At 36.8% G+C, this 19,896-nt stretch overlaps 1 protein-coding gene across 1 annotated transcript in view; it reads left to right on the forward strand.

Annotated features, from left to right (window-relative positions):
* Positions 1–11,136, forward strand: part of FBXL17 (F-box and leucine rich repeat protein 17) — a 293,008-nt gene extending 281,872 nt beyond the window's left edge. Inside the window, exon 9 of the mRNA XM_067315805.1 lies at positions 8,727–11,136. Within this exon, the coding sequence (XP_067171906.1) occupies positions 8,727–8,864 (138 nt within the window). The 3' untranslated portion in view covers positions 8,865–11,136. The remainder of the gene's footprint in view (positions 1–8,726) is intronic.
* The last annotated feature ends 8,760 nt before the right edge of the window (positions 11,137–19,896 follow it).

The following is a 19,896-nucleotide window of genomic DNA, read 5'->3' on the forward strand; positions in this document are numbered from 1 at the left end:
AAGTGAAAAGAAGGGAGATAAGATCTTAGGCTCCAGAAGTATGTCTTTAAATTTCAAACTCTTTTTCCAGCCAAATTATTCTTAGTCAACAGCAGAGCACCAAGAATGCAGAGCTATGGCTTGCTTTAATATAATTATCGCAGCAATTTGCCTTCCATCTTCAGAAAATGCTAACAAACGTTAGCCTGATCAAAAATCCTGACAAATTACTGCCAGTTCTTCTTTTATTTTTAAAGGATTCATTTTGAGATCCAAAATTATGGTTTTGTGATATTGAAGAAGACTGAAAAATCCAATCCTTCTTCCCTAAAAAAAAAAAAAAAATCTAAAGCACTTATTTTCTCTGTAAATCACTATAATTTGTTCAAGTGACATTGCTGTATATTTAAAAGGATTCTCTGTGTTTTTTAAAGTAATATATATAATGTAGGAGCTGCCATTGATAAGTCTGTGTGAACAATGAAGATTTTAGATTCATAAAATCTGTGAATCCTGTTAGAAAGAAATTACAGTTATCCTTGCTAACCCGCAACAAAAGAAAAATAGCATTTATTTCACTTCGGTTTTCAATACAACAATTTTAAACGACAAAACAATACTTTTTTTCTTCCTAGCTAACAGGAATAACAGACCCATTAGTGTATGAACGAAAGCATCTGCTAAAATATAAAAGAGGATTCTTTATACAAATAGAACTTTTTTGTACTTCTAATTTAACTACTTCTTTACCAAAACACTTTTATCTTCCAGGCTGAGTTGTTTAGCAATACATGACAGTAGGCTAAAGATAGAGTCATCTTGAATTAATGAGTCTGCTCTTGTTATTAAAAACAACCACCTGGTCCTATCTACTGTAATAAGAGATGGGCTCTCAACTGCTAATCAACGGTTCAAAATTAGGGTAAGACCAACTATTGAGGGAAAATGCAATCTGACGTAGTCAGCATTTTTTATGATAAAAAGAAAATTTTTTAGAAGCATTGTCCCCAGGAACTTCCAATTATTTTTGTCAGATGGAAACTTTTTGAGAGTGATTTCTCTGTTAATTTTACAGGTCCTCGTTTTGACAAGTATTGCAATAATGTGCTCAAATTATTGTTAACCTAGCAAAATAGAAAGGAAAATATTCAAAACTTAATTCAACATGCAGAAGGTAATCTGAAAGAATATCTATCAATATATTAAAAAAAAAAACCCTGTCATTTCACTGGATAAGGTTTCTTATGAACTATAATTTTTATAAATAAAAACAAAGCAACACACAGACTTTCGTCATTAATTTGAAATAATTATGAATACTGGTAATATTTTTACCCAGAAGCGTTGTACAGGTTGGGTCTAGAAGAAGTTTGATTGAAATGAGCAGAATTGGCAAACCCACCAGCCAACCCAAAGGACTCCTTTGGAGTTGTTTCCCTGATTTAATAGTAAGCAAGGAGAACTGAGAATGAAAATCTTTATCACTTACAGGACGTTAATACTCAATACTGTGTTGGCTGTAATGATTAGCACAGCAAGCCTTGAGACATTGGCTCTTGCAAAAAAACTACGGAAACTCACAGAGACCTGAAATGGATTTTGTTAGTTTGCAGTAACGCTTTCCTCTGCGAGACGGCAGCAATTGTGCAAGGACTGGCAGTTTGAGGCAATAACATTCACCTGTGTAAACAACCACAACAAAATCTTTCATCCCTCCAGGCTTGGACCTTTCTGCTGAGGTTTAAGCAAAGAACTTAAAAATGGTCTACTCCACAGGCAGCCTTGTTACATTTTCTGAAATCCTCCCAGAAGTGCTGCCATTGACTATTGCAAGATTTGTGTATTCCGTTTATTTCCCTTTACACCATAGAAGAAATTACATATATTTCTGCTTAGCTGCCCTTCTTCTTCCCCTTTCCAAATCTAAGTGGGAGATGAATTACTAAGATCTTTCCAGTACATAATTAAGTTGTTGAATGTCATGATAATAGTAGTACATCAATATTTGGAAAAAAAGACTGTACTTGACAATTTCATTATGAGTCCACAAATACAGTCTTTTCATGTGTGTGTGTGTGGGGGGGGTTTGTTTGTTTTTAATAACAGCAACCATTAAGCCAAAATATGTTTTTTGCTGAAATAGTAAGGGACTTTATTTGGACTATAGGATGTTGTGCTAATATAGGTAGTGCTGTTATTTTATTAAAGTCCTAAACAAAGGTTCTGCCCCTGGGCACGAGGCAAGTCATTTACACTCTGTGGAATATGTCTGTCTTAGCTGATCAAGTGCACTTCACACAAACTATTCCAGAAATCTTTAATTTTGTTATGGCTACAGGCAACAGTTATAATTGGGCCACCTGAGAATATAATTCATTCAACTATTAGTGGAAAAAAAGTCAAACATTTGTTATTAAGTACACTTTTTATAAGACATTGACTCGAGGAAGCAAACGATAGCTCAGAGAAGAGAGAGAAGGTGTATATGAATTTACTTAATGACTCCAAGTGTGTGTGTGTATTGGATTTTATTGTTATGCTGGAAAAACTGGAAAATAGAATATATCTGAAATCCATGATTATGGGTACACATAATGACTATGGATTAATTTCTTTATCCATTGCATGCAAATTGGGCTTTCATGTAATACTACCCTATGTATACAGAGACAGAATAATGCATGGAACGTCATTGCCCCTAATGTTGCAATACCACTGCATAAGTAAATTTTCAATAGCATATTAAGAAAACCCTTTTGGATCCAATCAATTTGTTATTTTTTTATGCAAGATTGGTTTTGTGAGTCTTTTTGTTCAGAAACGTAATGATTGTAATTTGTGCCATGTTGACCTTTATTATCAAACATCATCTGTACAGCAGCTCTGAAGATCTTTCAGCATCAATGTTACTTCTCACTTGTTATCATGCCCCTAAAATTATTTACAAGGACTTAATTTCTAAAATTAAGCTAACCGTTCTTTATACTGTTAATGCCTTTTTGTACAAATACTGCAGACTAATTGTGTTATAGCTTTGTTTGGTATTTTTGATTAATGACTAGCCAGGAAAATTATATGACTGAAGATGCATTTAATTTGTATTCTCCGTGTGACCTGCAGTGAGGCAAGTGCCCATGAAGTCAGCACCCTCCAAAATCAGCTAGCCACATGCCTGTTGCAAGAGCTGATATTATGCAGAAATAGTTTGAATAGTCCATCCCTTTATAATGTTACGAACAATTAAGGAGCACAGATGAATTTTCCTAAGTTCTAATAGCACATCTTTGCACTAGTAGTTTTGCAACCCTTGTATCTTTTCAGAAGTGTTTTGTGAAAAGAGTAATCTCTTTTTTGTGTGTGTGATCCAAGTTTATTTTTTATTAAGCTGGTTTGTCACTCATTCATGTCAATTATTAACTTGGAATGTTGATGCAGATCATGAAGGTTATTAAAATCCATTCCTAGATATGTTGCACAACTGTATATGTGTATATGTGAATATTTCCACAGTCAATTAGCAGAAAAATGGGTACCTTCTAGATTAAGGGTGAATACTTCTTCACTCAACATGAGTGAACATGAGCAACATGAAACTTGCAGTCCAGGCAATGACTTTACTCTCCCTTTTCAGTGTTGCTCTGAATGGAACAAAACAGACATTCTTGACACATTTTAATAGCTTTAGGATCAGAACTGCATTCTGAGGCTGCTCTTGATAATACCTCCAGGAGGAGCTTTTGAGATTGGTAGGCAGTCTTACAGCTCTCCTTATTGATACAGTAAAAGAGTTCTCTTGGTTAAAACCAGAACTTTTTAAAGCATCTCTATTTGCCATTAAGTATTCTGATCCAAGAGAAGAGCTCTTGGACGTTATATCAACTAAAGGCACATTAGCTAAAAGTAACTAGGAAAGTCCTTTTTAGGAAAAGTCCCTAAACCTCTGTTTCTGTTCCTCACTTGCAAGTAAGGGTATCAGCCTCATTAAAAAGAAATCTCTAATTCTAGTGATGGCCTTAATTGAAAGCTGTAATTTATCTTGCCAAGATTAGGAACACTTGAGTCCTTTGAATGTAATAAGATCTATGCGGGGAACATAATGGAAGCAATAAGTAAAGAATAATAGACATTACTCCTAAACAATTCCCTATGGAATGGTTTGATATCTTTAGAAACTCTTTACTTTAGAAGCTAGAAATGAAAGAAGACAGTACCAAAATTATCACTGGAGGTCTGCCAAATGACATGGCACATTTAAAAGCAAAACCCGAAAATTATCAAGTTCTTATTTATGTTTGCATTTTGGATTTTCCATGACAACTCAGGGAGGATGGCGTAAAAGTAATTACTCCTGGAGTTCCATGGCAGCTGCCAGTGGCGTACTAAACTGCTAAATATTGGCAGTCATACCAGATCAATAAATCTAGCGATATAAGATCAAAAATCTGAGTGAATAGCATATTGATTGAAAACTATAGTTTCACTTGATCATACTTGCCAATTAGTTTCTTCTGGAAAAAATATTTTCAGACTGCAGGGTTTTTCTTCACCTTTCTTGTTGTAGGCAGATCACTTAATCTAAAGGGGAGAAAGAATTTTGAACACGGATCTCCCATTTTCCCCAATATTTGACCCACGTTACATGTATGCCTGCCTAGTAGAGTGAGATTAGTGTACGCCAAGGAAGGTCTTCCACATCCATTCTGTTGATGTTGTTCTATTTCATATGGACTAGATGGGTACTCATATTCCTCTTTCCCAGAAAAATTCCTAATTGTCACATAAGAAAGTAGTTTTTTATCCAGTGCAGGTAATATTTAAATTCTGTCTGCACAACCACACTACACCATCAGAAGAAATTAAGGAGGATCCATCCCAGATAACGTTTGTCACAAAGTCAAGTATACTGTCCTGGGAAATAGGGGATATGTGTTCAGATGTCTTTAAGAAAAAGGATTCAAAATCATGATTTCTGCATTGTAGGTAACTGAGTTAAAAGGGGATGACATCAATTCCTCCTGCCAGGTTCTGTAACCCATCTTTTCCTTTACTTTTATGACAGTTACATAAAATGAATCTTCTCTTTGGCCTGGAATAATTTTTTATTTCAGCAAGAAAAATAAGTTTCAAACCAATATTCATTGTTGTTTTATTTCTTCTGTTTGATGACCAAGATCACACAAACCTATTTAGATTCTTAATGGTGAGAACTGCATTCTTTCATTCTGTGTTAAAACCATAATTGAAGGGGCTATTCAAATTTGAATGAATGATTATGTATTAGATAATCTAACTAGTTTATCTTCAGCCAGTAGTCTTCCTTTTGACAACTCAAAAGATGAAGATTAATGGAAGTTTTGCAGAAGAAAAATATAACATTTTAAAGCATATTAAGATATAAAGATTTTTATTTTTCATTCATTGGACAGGACTGCTCAAGCTCAGAAGGGAGAATTGCTCTGATTATGTAATGGATTTATTTTGGGAATGGCATTCAGTGCTTTTGTCTTATCACCAACCAAACAGAGACAGAAGCTCATGTTCTAATGGTTTAGATATCAGACTTCTTTGCATCTTAATCCTACAATTAGGGGAACTGATGACAAGGATGCCAAGGGAGTTGCTGTAGACATTATTTATCTTATTCATTAACAAAGTACTGAAATTTTCTTGATTTCTCTGTTTTCCTGACTTTTAGATTTAGTTTGAGTCCAATACTACGGAAAGTTTAAAATACTAAAAAATTTACTCTGTTTTAGTGTTTGGTTTGACTTTCCTTGTGGTAAAAGACAAGCTTTCAGTTTGTTTTGGTAGGGAATCATTTGTGGCTAAACATTCCATATTTTTTTTCTCATCTTGGAATTCAAGTAGGTTGTCTGACTGCCAGATAGGGTCCTTCTCTTTTTTTTTATTTTGCTTCTTCATAATCTAAATTTGAATTTATATGTCCAGCATAATTTCTCACTATTTGCTGTTTGTCCACTTGCTTCACTGTGTCCTTTCCTCTGGCTTCCAATTTTACCTACAGACTATACGTTTGCATTGCTTTCAATGTCATGCTGCCCCGAGTGGTCATATTTCTGTGTCGCCTATAAAGTTGTTAGCAACATAGTTATTCTATTTGGCACTCCATACCAAAAAAATTTCTTCTCCTGTTTAGTAAAGTAATAATAGTAATTAGTAATAATTTTATTAAATATTATTGTGTGTAGTAATAACTGTACTGGATAACTCAGGACAAGTGGTTAATGCTAAATGTTTTTCTACAGATCTCTTCGTAGATTTTAAGACCAAAAGAGACTATTGTAGCATCTAATCTGTCTTTCTGAGTGTCATGAGCCATGCTATTTTGCATAAATTAGCCTTGTAGTAAATATATTAACTTGTATCTTGCTACACTGTTACTTGCACATATGTGTTCATTCTTGAGTCAAAGATACGAGGACATGAAGAATCCATGGTTTTCTCTGATCATTTGTTCTCTTACTGTGTTTGAACATACTCTTTATAAAAAATTTGCCTTACTTTCTGAGTTTGTTTCCTCTGATAGGAATCTGCTTATGGAATTGCAAAATTAGGTACAATATCAAACAATATTGGTGCAATATCAAAAGTTAATATCCATGCTGTCGAACAAGACAAGCAAAACAGGTGTGTGTTAAAACGCAATATCCTCTCTCCATGATTAATATCTACAGTTATCTAGTAGATAAGCAATATCCTTTCTTTAGTTTTCCATTTAGGAAGGACAAAATGAGCAGCTCTCTGTGGTGAGCATCTTCGTTCTGGCAGAGGTAACCATTAGGAGAAGCTGTTGTGGACAAGTAGGTTTATAATTCTGCTGATTTAGAATTAGTACTTGAGAGCATAAGGTGAAAATGGTAACCTAGATTCTGCCATGGCGCTCTGCACTGCAAATTTTAAAGAGAAAAGATTTTTGACTGTTTTTGAATAGGCAAAAAGTAACAAATGCTGTTATGAGGATTCTTCCCTTCCAACCAATATTTCTGTGAAGTGTTGCTGACAGTTTGAAAGTATGTATTCACCTATAAATATCAAATATTTTGGAGGATTTATGCTATCTCTGATTTCATTTCAATTTATTAAAAGTCACTTCTTGTTTTTCAGCACTGGAAGATGTTATTATAACGTAGTTATTTGCCAAAAGTGCAGTGTGTGCTTCGAAGGGAGGTTAAACCAGTTTTCTATCCAAGTCTGTCTCAGCTAGATGAAACTTCCATTGAAGATTGAGTGTTTCTGTTATCAAAGAGGAAGAACTGGATATTAAACCTTTCATTTATCCCTGTCATTGGATGCAATCACTGTTCAGAAGGATGCACTCCTTGATATCTTTTAAGGACAAAAATATTATTGGATGTTGTGGTCACTGTGCTTTAAAATGTTATTCCCCAGATGAATCTTTGTAATGATAGTAAACATTTTAGTTTAGTTTTTTACTTTTGGCCCTGAATGTTGGACACTGGGGAGGGAAAAAGGCAAACAATTATATCAGTCTTCCATCCTACTGATCTAGGTTCTTCAGCATTTAAATGCCATATCGATGCATTTAAAAATGTCCAAGTGTTCAGCAAAGATTTCAAAGAAAGCTACCTAAAAGTTATGGTTCTTAGGTTAATCTTTTATTTATCTAAAGGATGAAGGAGGCTGTCTGCTTCTGTGATATGAACTGCAATCAGCTTAAAAATAATTGACAAATTAATCCCCTCACAGCCCTGCAATTGTAAAGGTGTTAGGTTTAATTAGGCTTGTCTGATTGCCTTGTCTAATCAAGAATAAAGGTGCTACCTTTGATGTCTAAGATTTCGGAGGGCCATCCCTGACCTGACAAGCTTGCATGTTTTAATTATTGATCCCATCATTTCTGCCCACAAACCCCTTAGTGCAGCGTTAGCCTCACACCAAACAGCTAAAAGAAAAAAACTTTTACCTGTGATGCATGCAAAGATGTGTTGGACTTCTAACCTTTGGAAATGTCGGTCTATATTACCATTTGATGTACCTACAATATAGAATTGTTTGTATTTTTTTCCTTGTGTAACCAAATTATTTCTTTTTTTTTTTTTAAATCATGGTAGTCACATTGATAGCTACCATACAGTGCAAGTTCATTTCAGTAAGACTGTGGAATTACTACTTGGTGTGTGTGAAAGTATCATAATCATGCCATAAATTAATAATCAGCATAGATGTTATCATTTTCATTTTCCAAAACCAAGAAAATCTTATGTTTCAAACCTCTGTCTGCTTGAGGGAGTTTGAATTAATACACTTCTGTTTCAAGGTAGAGAAAGAAATCTGTTACTCTGGACAGTGCCCTGTTAAACAAGATGGTTTTGCCTTGAATAATTATGGTTTGGGCTGTGTGGGTGGCCAGCATGCGTGGAATTAAAATAGTTTAACTGCTAAACATTGTTGCATTTTTTTTAAGCAAAATTATTTTAAAAGGGAGGCTATTTATTTGTCTTTCCTTTTTGCTTTCCATTTCAAATAATAAAACAACAGTTTTTACTAGGATGTATTATATAAGACTTCTCCCTTTAGAATAAGATTGAGCTGTGGTTTTTTTTCCTGTAAGAGAGCATTGCTGTTTGTTCATTTGCTGTGTCATAAATGCACGCAGACGTGTACTAGCAGCAGAGAGCCCAGCCCTGCAGGTCCTCCCGGGAGTCTGAAATCTGATCATTTATTTAGCCTTTTTGTCCATCACAGATTCTCCTCTTTGATTGCAGGTGAATGAAGCCACAGTGGAGCAGCTAGTGCAGCAGTATCCGCATATAACCTTCAGTACTGTACTACAGGATTGCAAGAGGACGTTGGAACGGGCTTATCAAATGGGCTGGACACCCAATATGTCTACTGCCTCTTAACCTCCTAGACCGCTATGGCAGTTCTGCACTGCTGCATTCAGTAGATCTAATGGGGACTGCAGATTTTATTTGTACAATGTTGCGGGAGTATTTTAAACTTTCTTTTTATTCTCATTTTATTTTCTACAAAATATATATTGAGAAATCACTTATTCCAAAATAAGTCTCCTTATTTTTTTATTTTTAAAACAAGTTCTTGTCTCATTTTTAATGATGAAAATGTTATGTTTGGTCTCTCTTGGAAGTTGTGGGAGAGAAACTGGACTGTGATGTAGTCAGATACTTGTAACTATCCAGAATATTAAATTGTTATTCTAAAAATCTGCAAGTCCCCAAAGGTAAAGAAGAGGGTTCACAACCTTTCATATGATGCAATATAATTGTGAGTTTACACAAGTTACAGTGAAATGGAAACAGCTATACACTGACTTTGCTGTACTGTACAACTATACTAATATTGAAGCAAAACTTCAGAAATGCATCATATCTTTTTGTTTTCATAAAAGATATAAAAGCCTTTGGCAGACTTCTTGAAGTGGATTCCTACTAGTTCTGTGGATAGCTTGAAATTATAGAAGATATTAAGCTTGTTTTCTTCTGTTTACTTTCCTTTGCCTTGGTCATGTGCGTTTCCTTTGTAAATGGTAACTCGGTGCTAGCACCAGTGTAATTGAGCAGTATAGGCCTGTGCTGAATGTGGGAGCTCAACTTGATGCTTATTATTTACCTAGACTAAAGCTACCCCAGGAGTTTTAAGATGCACAGTAATAAGAGAATCTGCAAAGAATTGTGATTTTCTTATAAACATTTTGATAATTACACAAATCATTATTTTGAATGGAAATCTTAGTAAGTGATAATGATGGAATGGATATTTAATGGACAATCTTACTTTTTTTCTATTATTGAACTGCAGAAGTGATTTCTTGTTTCATTTTGTTTTGTTAAATGGTCATATAGGAGATGCTGTACAGATTTCTAAATCTTTGCACCTTCCCATTTTTGTAATAGGTGAGCTAACAGTGTTTTACCTTTAACTTAACACTGATAACCAGTTCCCACTTCGTAAAGTCAGATGCTGAATTGAAGACACCAACTGTCGGAAATAAGTTAGCAGACAATATTTAAATATCTTACTGAAAAACTTATTTTGCTGCATTTTTTTAAATGATCTTGTCTCCTCTGGCTATGCTGTGATGTTGCTGAATTGTGAAATTCAAATGAATAAGTAGAAGTCAGTAAGAGCATTCCTCTGGTTTCACGTGTGGTTGTTATTTTAGAACAGATCTCACAATGCAAGGAGTGCTGACCTCAAAAAGGCCATCTAAAAATGACTCCAAGCAGAGATATCATTTTGTAGGATCAGGGGCTAACTGGCTAACTCTGGAAGTAATTTCTCAGGATGAAGAGTAGTACTTACATCCTCTAAATTATGCATCCTACACATTGTACTGATTTTTGAATTTGTTTCCCAACTCTTTAGGCTACCTTACTTGCAGTATTGTTTCTTTTTCTTTTTAATACAAAACTGATTTGCAATATGGTGTATGCAGGAAAATAGCCAGAGTAAAAACATTAAAAGTTTAATTTTCTGTGTGTCACATTGCTTTCTTAGGAATTAAATTTGACAGATGGATAGTGAAATTACAGACATTGCAGCTTCAGTTTGAAGTTGTGCTAACCTTTAGAGTATTACCATTTGATTGCGAATGTTTTTGAGGTGTGTAACACTGGATATTTGCTTTTTAAAGGTTACAGTGTTTTAATCCAAAATATGAAATGCTCAAGCTTCAGCTGAAGGATTGCCATTATTGTGAAAATGTTTTACTAATCCAGAAGGTCTGGTGCAGCATAACCTGGAAAATGTTTAGTATGCCTGTATAAATCTATTGGACTGTATGTTGATTTCCATAGCATAATTCTTGACAACAGAAACATCAGCTCACAGTAATTCCAGTGATGGTGTTGAATGTTTTCTTATTAGACTTCTTGAAATGATGAACAAATTTCTCTGGAAAAATATATAGTAAAGTTTTTGCTTGAAATACCATAAATACATGTGAACATGTACAATGCTGGGCTTTTTATCTACTCCAAAATGGCAACAATATTTTCAGAATAAAGCCTATGGATTATATTGCAGATATAGTGCAGAATCTTAGTCATTCTTCATTTAATTTCTTTTTATGAGTGCATTAAAACAATTCACACAATTTGTAAGTTTCTATTTTTCCGTGAAACCTTTGACCTTGCAATGGGTTGCAATAAAAGAAAGAAGAAAAAAGTGGTGTCTTCTGTTTATCTGTGCTGCTAACTGTATTTAGGCTCTGCTGTCAGAGAGACTGGAGTCTACATCCTTGAAGATGCAGAACTCATCTGGACACGGTCCTTAGCAACCAGATCCAGGCTGGCCATGTTGTGAGTGTTGGGTTGGACCAGATGACCTCCAAAGGTCCTTTCCAACCTAAAAAAAATACTCTGACCTGTATTTAAGCTTGTGTGTATATTACAGATCTAGTAGGTCATCTCTTTTTACTTCTACCATTAAGTCACTGTCAGTAGTCTTGCGTAACGTGTGCTTGGAAATACATTTTCCTGTCAGTATCTTGTCTCAAGCAAAATTTTACCTGCTATTCGTCTTTTTCATACTTTTCTGAACTCATTAATTTTTATAAATCTCAGTGCGACTATTTAAATATTTTCTGTGAATTTTGGCATTTACACCTTTTGGAATTTTTCATGGTATAAGAATTCTATACTGAAACATGTTCTTCTGACTGCACTACTGCCACAGCTCTTTACTTTCCTTATAAGTCCATTTTCCTAATTATTTTTATAGAGATAAATGACGGTGCTGCATGCTTTTTAATTTTTAAATAGCATTTAGAGAAAAAGAAAAGGTCCCTCGTAAAAGGAAAAAATACCCCTATTCTCCCTGATTCAAAACTTACAGTGGATTTAAAAACTTGCAGGCAAGTTCCAATTTCTTAAGTTCCATCAGTCCTGTGTTATTGTCGCAGTTTCTTTGTTCCTTCAAGATCTTTGTTGAAACCTGCCAGTAAGATTCTTCACCCTCTTTCTCCTAGGACTTCAGATAGCCTGCAGCTCAGAATTTGCATCATCAGAGACATTTTGATGCTGGAGGGGCTGGATTTGTTCAACCCCCAAAAGAAAAGGCTAAGGCAAGCTCTAAGTGATTTCTTAACTAACCGGTGGGTGGCTGTAGAAAAAATGGGGTGAGATGTTTTGGAGCTGCGCAGTGAAAGGACAAGATTCAGTGATTACAAATTGCAATGAGGGAAATTCCAATTAGATATAAGGGGGGAAAAAATTTTCACTGTGAAGGTGGTCCAACACTGGAACAGGTTTGGCAATGGTTTTTGGCCTGGAGAGGTGTGGATTCTCTATCCTTGGAGATATCCAAACTCAGCTGAGCAAGGGCATGGGCAACCTGCTCTAAATTGGCCCTGTTTTGAGCAGGTATTTGGACTTGCTGACCTCAGGTCCCTGCCAACCTCAGTTATCATGCAATTATATTCTGTGATTCTAGATTTAAACTGCCTCCCCTGCCCCACCTCAGTATCCAGACTGGCTTCTTTTCTGAAACTGCACTCGTGGGGCATGTGCACATGGAGCTTATTTCTCTCTATTATCAAAGCACTTAGAGGCCCAAATCCGGGATTAGAACCCAACAGTTGGGTTTGTAGGCTCTACAGAGATGATTTAAAAAAAAAAAAAAGACCCTTCCCAAGGAGTTCACAGTCTCTGTAGAACTGTCAGGTAGATAACCTTGTGTGCATGCAGGCTCTTAAGATAACAATTTATTTTCAAACATTCACCATTCTAAATCCAGATCTAATTCTTTTTTAATCCCACTTGAATTGCTCACTTGGCTGTCACTTTAACCCTCTCTCACCACTTTGAAGGCGATGTGAGGGGAGTGTCCTTATGAGATTTGTCCCTGCAGGGGAAATGGCTGCACAGTATTTTGCACACAAATTCATGTTTACTCTGCCCAGACTCCCAGATGAGTGGAAATTTTAGTGAATTGCCAAATCCAAGCTAGTGTATCTTGTTTCTCAGCAAGTGCTCTGTGCAGCACCAGGCAGCTTCTAGTTGTCTTTGAGCATGGGCAAAGTGAATTTCTCTGAAACATATCATAGATAAGGATAAACTGAGCCCCGGATGGTCATAGATGGCTAGGGGGAGTTACCTTCAACATTACAAAACCATTGCCCAAAGATTTTTGTGCTACTCCTACAGTGACTGAGTTGGCTTCCAGGTGGGCTCACTGATGGCCAACCAGATTTGCAAGAAAAATATATAGCCTTACTGATACTTAATAAACAGTGAAGTTTACACACCAGTGAAGAAAGGTAGCAGGCCACAAACATGCTAGTTATGTCAAAATATAACAGAGGCACAAAACAACTTTTTTAGGAAGCTGACAGGGCCTTATGCAAGTAATGTGATCTTGTACAACAAAAAAGTTCTACATCTTATAAAAGAATACATTGAAAAATAACAATTATAAAAGCATATACAAACAGGCTATGGTGTCAGGTCTTGTAAATTTTCAGTTGTATATATTAAATTAGGTGAGGGTTTGTGCTGCTCATTTATAGAACTCTCCGTATTAACAGTGACTTTAAAGATGATACATTTAAAGAGTCCATTAAAACAAAATTATTTAAATCTGTGTTATTTCTTTCATCCTGTAGCTGCTTTCTCTCCCAGCCTTCTCCATGTCTTACCTGCTATGACTGAGATTTTGTTTGAAGTTCTGGTAAATTTAAAAGCAGTGCTACTGAGCTGGTTTTTCAAACCCTCAGACACACTTGGGAGATGCTCCAGTCTTGAGCATGCAATCTCTCATAGATTGGCACCACTTAAAAGATTTGGTATAACCAAGAATGGTTGGCAAGAATGGTTTTATTTCACTGAAATAGGGTGGGTACTTGGTAAATTTTTGTGGCTTCTTGGGTTTTTTTTCTCTGAAAAGCTGTAGAAAAGATGTTCATTGACTGAAGAGTTGTCTTCTCCCTTCCCTCCTCTCACCCCACCTTATTTTGAGTTGTAATTTCTTTGTCTTTTCTCTTGTGGTTGTCAAGTAGGGAAGCACAGAATAAACATATTATGGCTATCTTAAAGATGCTAGGTTGATGGATTCATGTGGGAGTTCCCATCCGTGATAGTCCTTAGTAAGATTATAATACATGTAGACATTTGCAAACATACTTTCTTCTTCAACTTCACTGGTAACAGAAGTCTGCTGGCCTTTTAAATTATAATTGAGTCATCTGTTGGGGAGAAGTAGCATTAGCTCTTAGATTACCATGCACCTATTGGTATCATAATATTATCCCATATCTTGATCTTGAGACTACAAAGTATGATAGAAGTTTAAAATGGGGACTTTCAACTTTCTAAAAATTTTTGGAAAAGGTGTGGAAGGTTCAATTACTATTTTCCTCTTTTGCTTTCAGTTTGTGTTGGCTTGGTCACAACGTGTTTCTCTTTGATTGAGAAATAAGTGAAAATGCTGCACTTAATTTGGTTTTCAGGTTTTAAAAGATAAGTTCCTCCCTGCAATTTGTGGAAGAGAGGAACTGGAAAGAGCTCACGTTTGCCAAAATCTTGGATCAGGTTTGCAAGCCAAAAATCCTGAGGCTTACTTTCAGCTTAGCAATGAAACCTGTATTGTGTTTGTGTGTGTGTGTGTGGGGGGGGGGGGGGTGCTTTTTTTTACTTTTGTTTAAAACATTATAAACAGCTCTGTTCATGAAACTATGTGTAGTTTTGCTGGGGAAAAGCGATAGACATTTAACTGCAAAAGTCTATCAAAATTAAGCTAAGGACTTACTGGTAAATATTTGTTTAAGCTCCCAAATCCCTGTAATCTCTTCTGCTTTAACTGTTCTCCAGCTACTGTATCATCTTTTCTCTGCTTCCAGTCAGTCTCGCCCTGGGAAGGGGCATGGAGCTGACAAGGGGTGTGTGCAGAGCAAAGCACTGAGCTTTACAGACAGCTGCTTATTGATCCAGCAACTGCACACACAATTTCTTTTGCCTTTTTATTTATTTATTTATTTATTTATTTTTAGGCAGAGGTAAAACGCAGAAAATATGATGCACATCACATCCAAAGCAAATGAGGAATACTGTAATCCCATGTCTTAAAGGTAAAAATTGAGATGAAAATATTTTTTTTCTTAGGTATGTATGAAGTATTTTCTATACCTCATGCTTGCAGGTATTCAATTTCAAATATTCAAATTCAAGCAATAATAAAAAAAAGTTTCATAACTACATATGAGGGTGAATAGTTAATGAGAAGAATTTCTGAAGTTTCACTTTGTAAGTTGTTTATTCTACAGCCAAGTAAATTTAGGCCACCAGACTGCCTCCATTAAATGTCTTCAATTAAACTACAAGCATCTATAACCTTAAGGTAAGTAACTTAAACATTTGCCAAATACCCACACTTCAAACAAAGGCTTTAAATGAAAGGATTCAATTACTATTGTGTTTCTGTGATGTTCTTTGCTTATACTTTTTCAGGAATTTAAAAACATAATATCCTGTTCTTGACTACTTTTGCTGTGCTTGATCCACTGCTGCAATGCTGCAGTTCAAAAAGGCAACTAAAAGGCAAAATGACTAAGGAAACAAAACCATCACATAGATTAGATGTTATGCAACAGTTCAGTTGGAGAACTCCAGCATTTCATGTTACAGCATGAGATATCTCATCCTACGTACCCATAGGAATGAAGTCGGCAGTTTCTGCTTTCAGTGGAGAAAGAATAGGAAATGGGGGCAGTGTTAAAGGTAGTTAGAAGAATTTATTCGGCTGCTCACTGAACAATGTTTCTTACCAAGTGTTTGTCCTGTGCTTTGTACAGACTGCTTATTAATTTTTTGGTCTTTTGTTGAACATGGAATTGAAGGGACTAGATGATTTGAGGTTCCTTACTTCATCTGTTGCTTGTCTCCTTGCATATATTGTCCACAGAAGATTTGAGTGGCTGAAGAACTGCCATATAGCTCAGCTGTTCCTCTGAACCAACCTTTAACTGCATTTTAGGCTCATATTAGTACAAATAAATGGACAAAGTACCACCATTGCAGCTGTGGTTGCTTGACTGGAGATACTTTCACAAGCTGGAATAAGGTGGTGCTGAACTAAGGGTGCCCTGTAACGGCCACATTTCCACAACTGTCAAAAAGAAATGTGGGCTAAGATTTTTATTTTATTTTATTTTATTTTATTTTATTTAGCAGTTTCCATAACCTTTTACTTAATTGCCACCTCCTTACCAAGGCTGTCAGGATTATGTAAGGTAAGTCCAAATGTTCCAGCTTTATAAAGTTTTACTAATGGGATCATGTTTTAGGTTTATTTGGGGGGGGGGGGGGGGACACCAATAACAACAAGCGGAAACATTTCCACTTCCATTGTCATGCAGGGCTCTATATGTAGCTTATGAAAAGTATTTGTGTGTAAATAAGCTTTAGGAGGCTTAGAATGAAAAGTTTTGCAACCCTTTTTATTAGGTATTTTGAGCTATTCTGAAGTTATAAAGGCTTCTGGACTGTGAATTTCAGAGTCTCATGCTTTCATCACGTCCCCTACAGCAAGGCGCTACAGCCTTGGGTGCTTTTGAAATACCAGCCAGTACAGAAGGCTGCAGGAGAAGCCTTAGCAATGCTGGCTCCTGTGAGCACAGCTTACCTGTCCCAACTGCCTCGCTCTGGCTTCCCACTGAATCTAGATCAAGGGCTCAGGCCTTCCTTTTGAGGCGCTAAAAGATTGTCTACATGTTTAGGCCATGGTCAACAAGTGCTCTCGCTGGATCCTCTCATACAACAGTAAAGCATCCTGTGCAAAACATAGCCCCAAACTGATACGAACTTCAGAGTTCTCTGCTCTGAGGACTGGGTATTTTTTCTCTAATACTGTATATGCAGCAAAGTAATGTTTATATACAAAACAAAATGCTTCATATACATCTCTCCTTGGAGACAGATGATAAATAAACATAGTGAATGTTAATTGCTTAATGCCTTAAAAGATGCTCAAATACCGAGATGATCAGCAAGCTAGACAATAGGAAAAATAAATTTCTTTAGGAACAGGAGAAACTTACAGCAAAGGAACATTAGGGAGCAAATGCACCTGGAAATTGCTAGAGGCAAACAAAAAGGTTGCAGCTGAAAAAAAAATATTTTAATGCCTCTGCAGAAGCGGGAAGAGAACTCTGAGGCCCGAATGCCTTCATGTTCTTCCCAACAGAAGAACAAGGGAAGGGATTTGAGGGTTTTCAAGTAAGACTCTTTTTATTAAAGAAAAATAGAGACCAATGCCCAGCAAAAAACCTCAAAGATGGCAATTTAGGGAAACTGTGGAGCGTTCAGATCAATTTAGCTTAAAACCAGTGATAAGGTTGAACTGGAGTATAAAACAGAGGTCTGAAAACTGGAAATGGGGAGATACGATTTCCGTTCTGTGGTGGCCCCTGACTGGGCGCTGTGTGTTTTTCAGCGCATGACTTTGATTTTTTTGGTTACCTTTCTACTGGCAAAACAAGCGGCACCAGGAGCACTGGGGGCCTCCGCAGCAGGGCAGGCACGTGCTTCCTGGGCGGCCGGTGGCAGGGCAGCGGGGAGAGCCGCTCACACGTGGGGCGCTGCAAGCCACCGCGGCGCGTCCCACCACTGCCGGGGTGGCCAGGCGAGCAAGGCAGCTGCAGGAAGGGACGAGGGGAGCGGTGGCACGAGGCCGGCTGAGGCAAAGAGGCCGCCAGTGCCATATGGGGTCCTGAGATACCATAGAGCAGAGAGCAGGGAGGGAACTGCTGCTAAATCAAGCCTTTAACTTTATCCCTACAACTCTTCTGTGAGCTGAGCTTTTCTGCTCTATGGCAGAAGTTGTCAACACTTCTCTCTGTAGTGTGAATGAATCATTAGTTTTCAGCAACATTTTCTGAAAGCAGAGATTAAAGTTATCTCTGTACTTAGTACATCCTGCAACAGGGCAGATATTAAAGTCTTTTGCTAGCTGTTAGTGTAAACAAATGACCTGATGGCCTTTCTGCTGGAATCTATGCCATTTCCTTTATGTTCTCCTGTGTATGGCTTCTGAAATAGTTAACGGTAGGAAGAATATTTTTATTTCATCAGTCAGAGATAGGAGAAAAATGCATTTATGGATCAGTGTAATCCATTCATTGGTTTATGGTCACAGAGTCCTTCAGGGACTGTCACAAATTCCCAGCTGTCCGTGAGTGCTGGGTTTTGCAATTGCATCTCTGAGCTATCTGCAAGGCAGGTGGAATCACATACAGCAACTCCCCGCTGGCTTTGCATCTGTGAAGGCTTGAGAGCTATTCTAGCAAGAGCGTGCAGTAAATTATGCTCAAGAAATTTGCTGCAGAAAAATAGAGATTTTGTGTAAATCTTCTGTGGGTGGAAGACTCTTCAGCAGAGGTAGAGCTGAGCAAATGCAGGCAGCTCTTAAGTACTGAAATAATTATCAGCCCTCATATACTTATTTTTTCCTTTCTGACCTTTGTATGTTTGTGTAGAACTTCTTAAATGAAATTCTGTTGATATTCTTGAAAACTGGAGAGAAATATTACATCTGAATCCATTAGAAAACAAACTAGAGCTACCTAACACTTTTAAGTATTCGACAGTTCAGTATGCTATGGTGTGAGGATAAGACTGAACTGGCAGAAATAAAGACGCCTTGTGTAGGATCTTTGCCAACATGACAGAATATGTTTGGGAAGTGGCAAGGGCAAAATTAAAGGAAGAGAAATTCTCCGCAAGTATGATGAGCCCATCTGTTTGTCTGTGCTCTGGGAGGTTGCCCAGTGCACCTGGGGGAGGAGAAAGGCAGAGAAAACTTCTGTAGCGGTACATGTGGGGAGAAGGAAACACATGAATCGGAGAAAAACAAGAAAAACTTGGGACAAATAATGACTGTATATGGTAATACTTAGCCTCATGGGAGTCTAATAGATAAGAATCACAGATTACTCCTGGTATTAGATAAAGGGTAAGAATCTCAAAAACCTCTGCATGACCTAGGTGATTAAGTCCTTGAGGCATTTTGGAAATTTAACTGAAGATGCCCACACACTATTATGATAAGGGCCAAAGGAATTTGTTTCTTGCTCTCTCTCTGTGTAAGAGAAGCCTGAATCAACAAAAGCAAAACTAAGGCTGTCCTTACTGCATGCATGTCCATCTGCCCTTCCCTCTCCATGTTTGATGGTATCTGATACTGGGATGGTTCTTTTTTTCCCCAGCCAAAAAGCACAAGTATTTTTATTAAAATAAATATGAAACAAGTCATATGTGGATCTTGCTTCCTCTTAGGCTGTCTGCAAAACAACCAGTCTAATGTGCTGGCAGCTACATTGGGAAGACTGTTTTTTAATTTATTGACTTGCCTTGAGCCACCTCTAAAGGATTTTTTTAACCACAGTGTTTATTGGTTTAGGTTCAGTTAAACCCACTTCCTGGGAAAGCTATTGTTAGTATGTTAACATTTTCATATCGGTTACCAACAGTGAAAACATAACATGAGGGATGCTTCATTGTCATTATGTTAATCTATGTATTATATGTGTGTTATATATGTTATAATGCTCAATTTTATAATGACATCCAGATTTATTGTCTTAGTTACATCTGCAGGGTCTTTTCCCTTGTTGTTCCTTCTCCTTTGCCTGGCAAATACCTAGTATTAAGTACTTATTGGTTAATAATTAGCATTTGTACTAGTATTAGTACTAATATTTAGTAATACTGAGTCTTCCTTGTAGGTGACTCAGAGCATTGAGATCCATCAAAAGCTTTCATAAAAGAGTAGAGCTGATACCATTCTAATTTTGACTACACTTTGACCTTAGTCTTTTAAATAGTGTTTAATGGTGTTTATTGTACTTTCCAACTAAGTAATATACAGGAGCTACTTGTTGGAGTCAGCTGCCAGTAATGTGCCACCTCTGCATTTGGGTCA

Source organism: Apteryx mantelli, chromosome Z, assembly GCF_036417845.1.
Source record: "Apteryx mantelli isolate bAptMan1 chromosome Z, bAptMan1.hap1, whole genome shotgun sequence".
NCBI classification, from domain to species: domain Eukaryota; kingdom Metazoa; phylum Chordata; class Aves; order Apterygiformes; family Apterygidae; genus Apteryx; species Apteryx mantelli.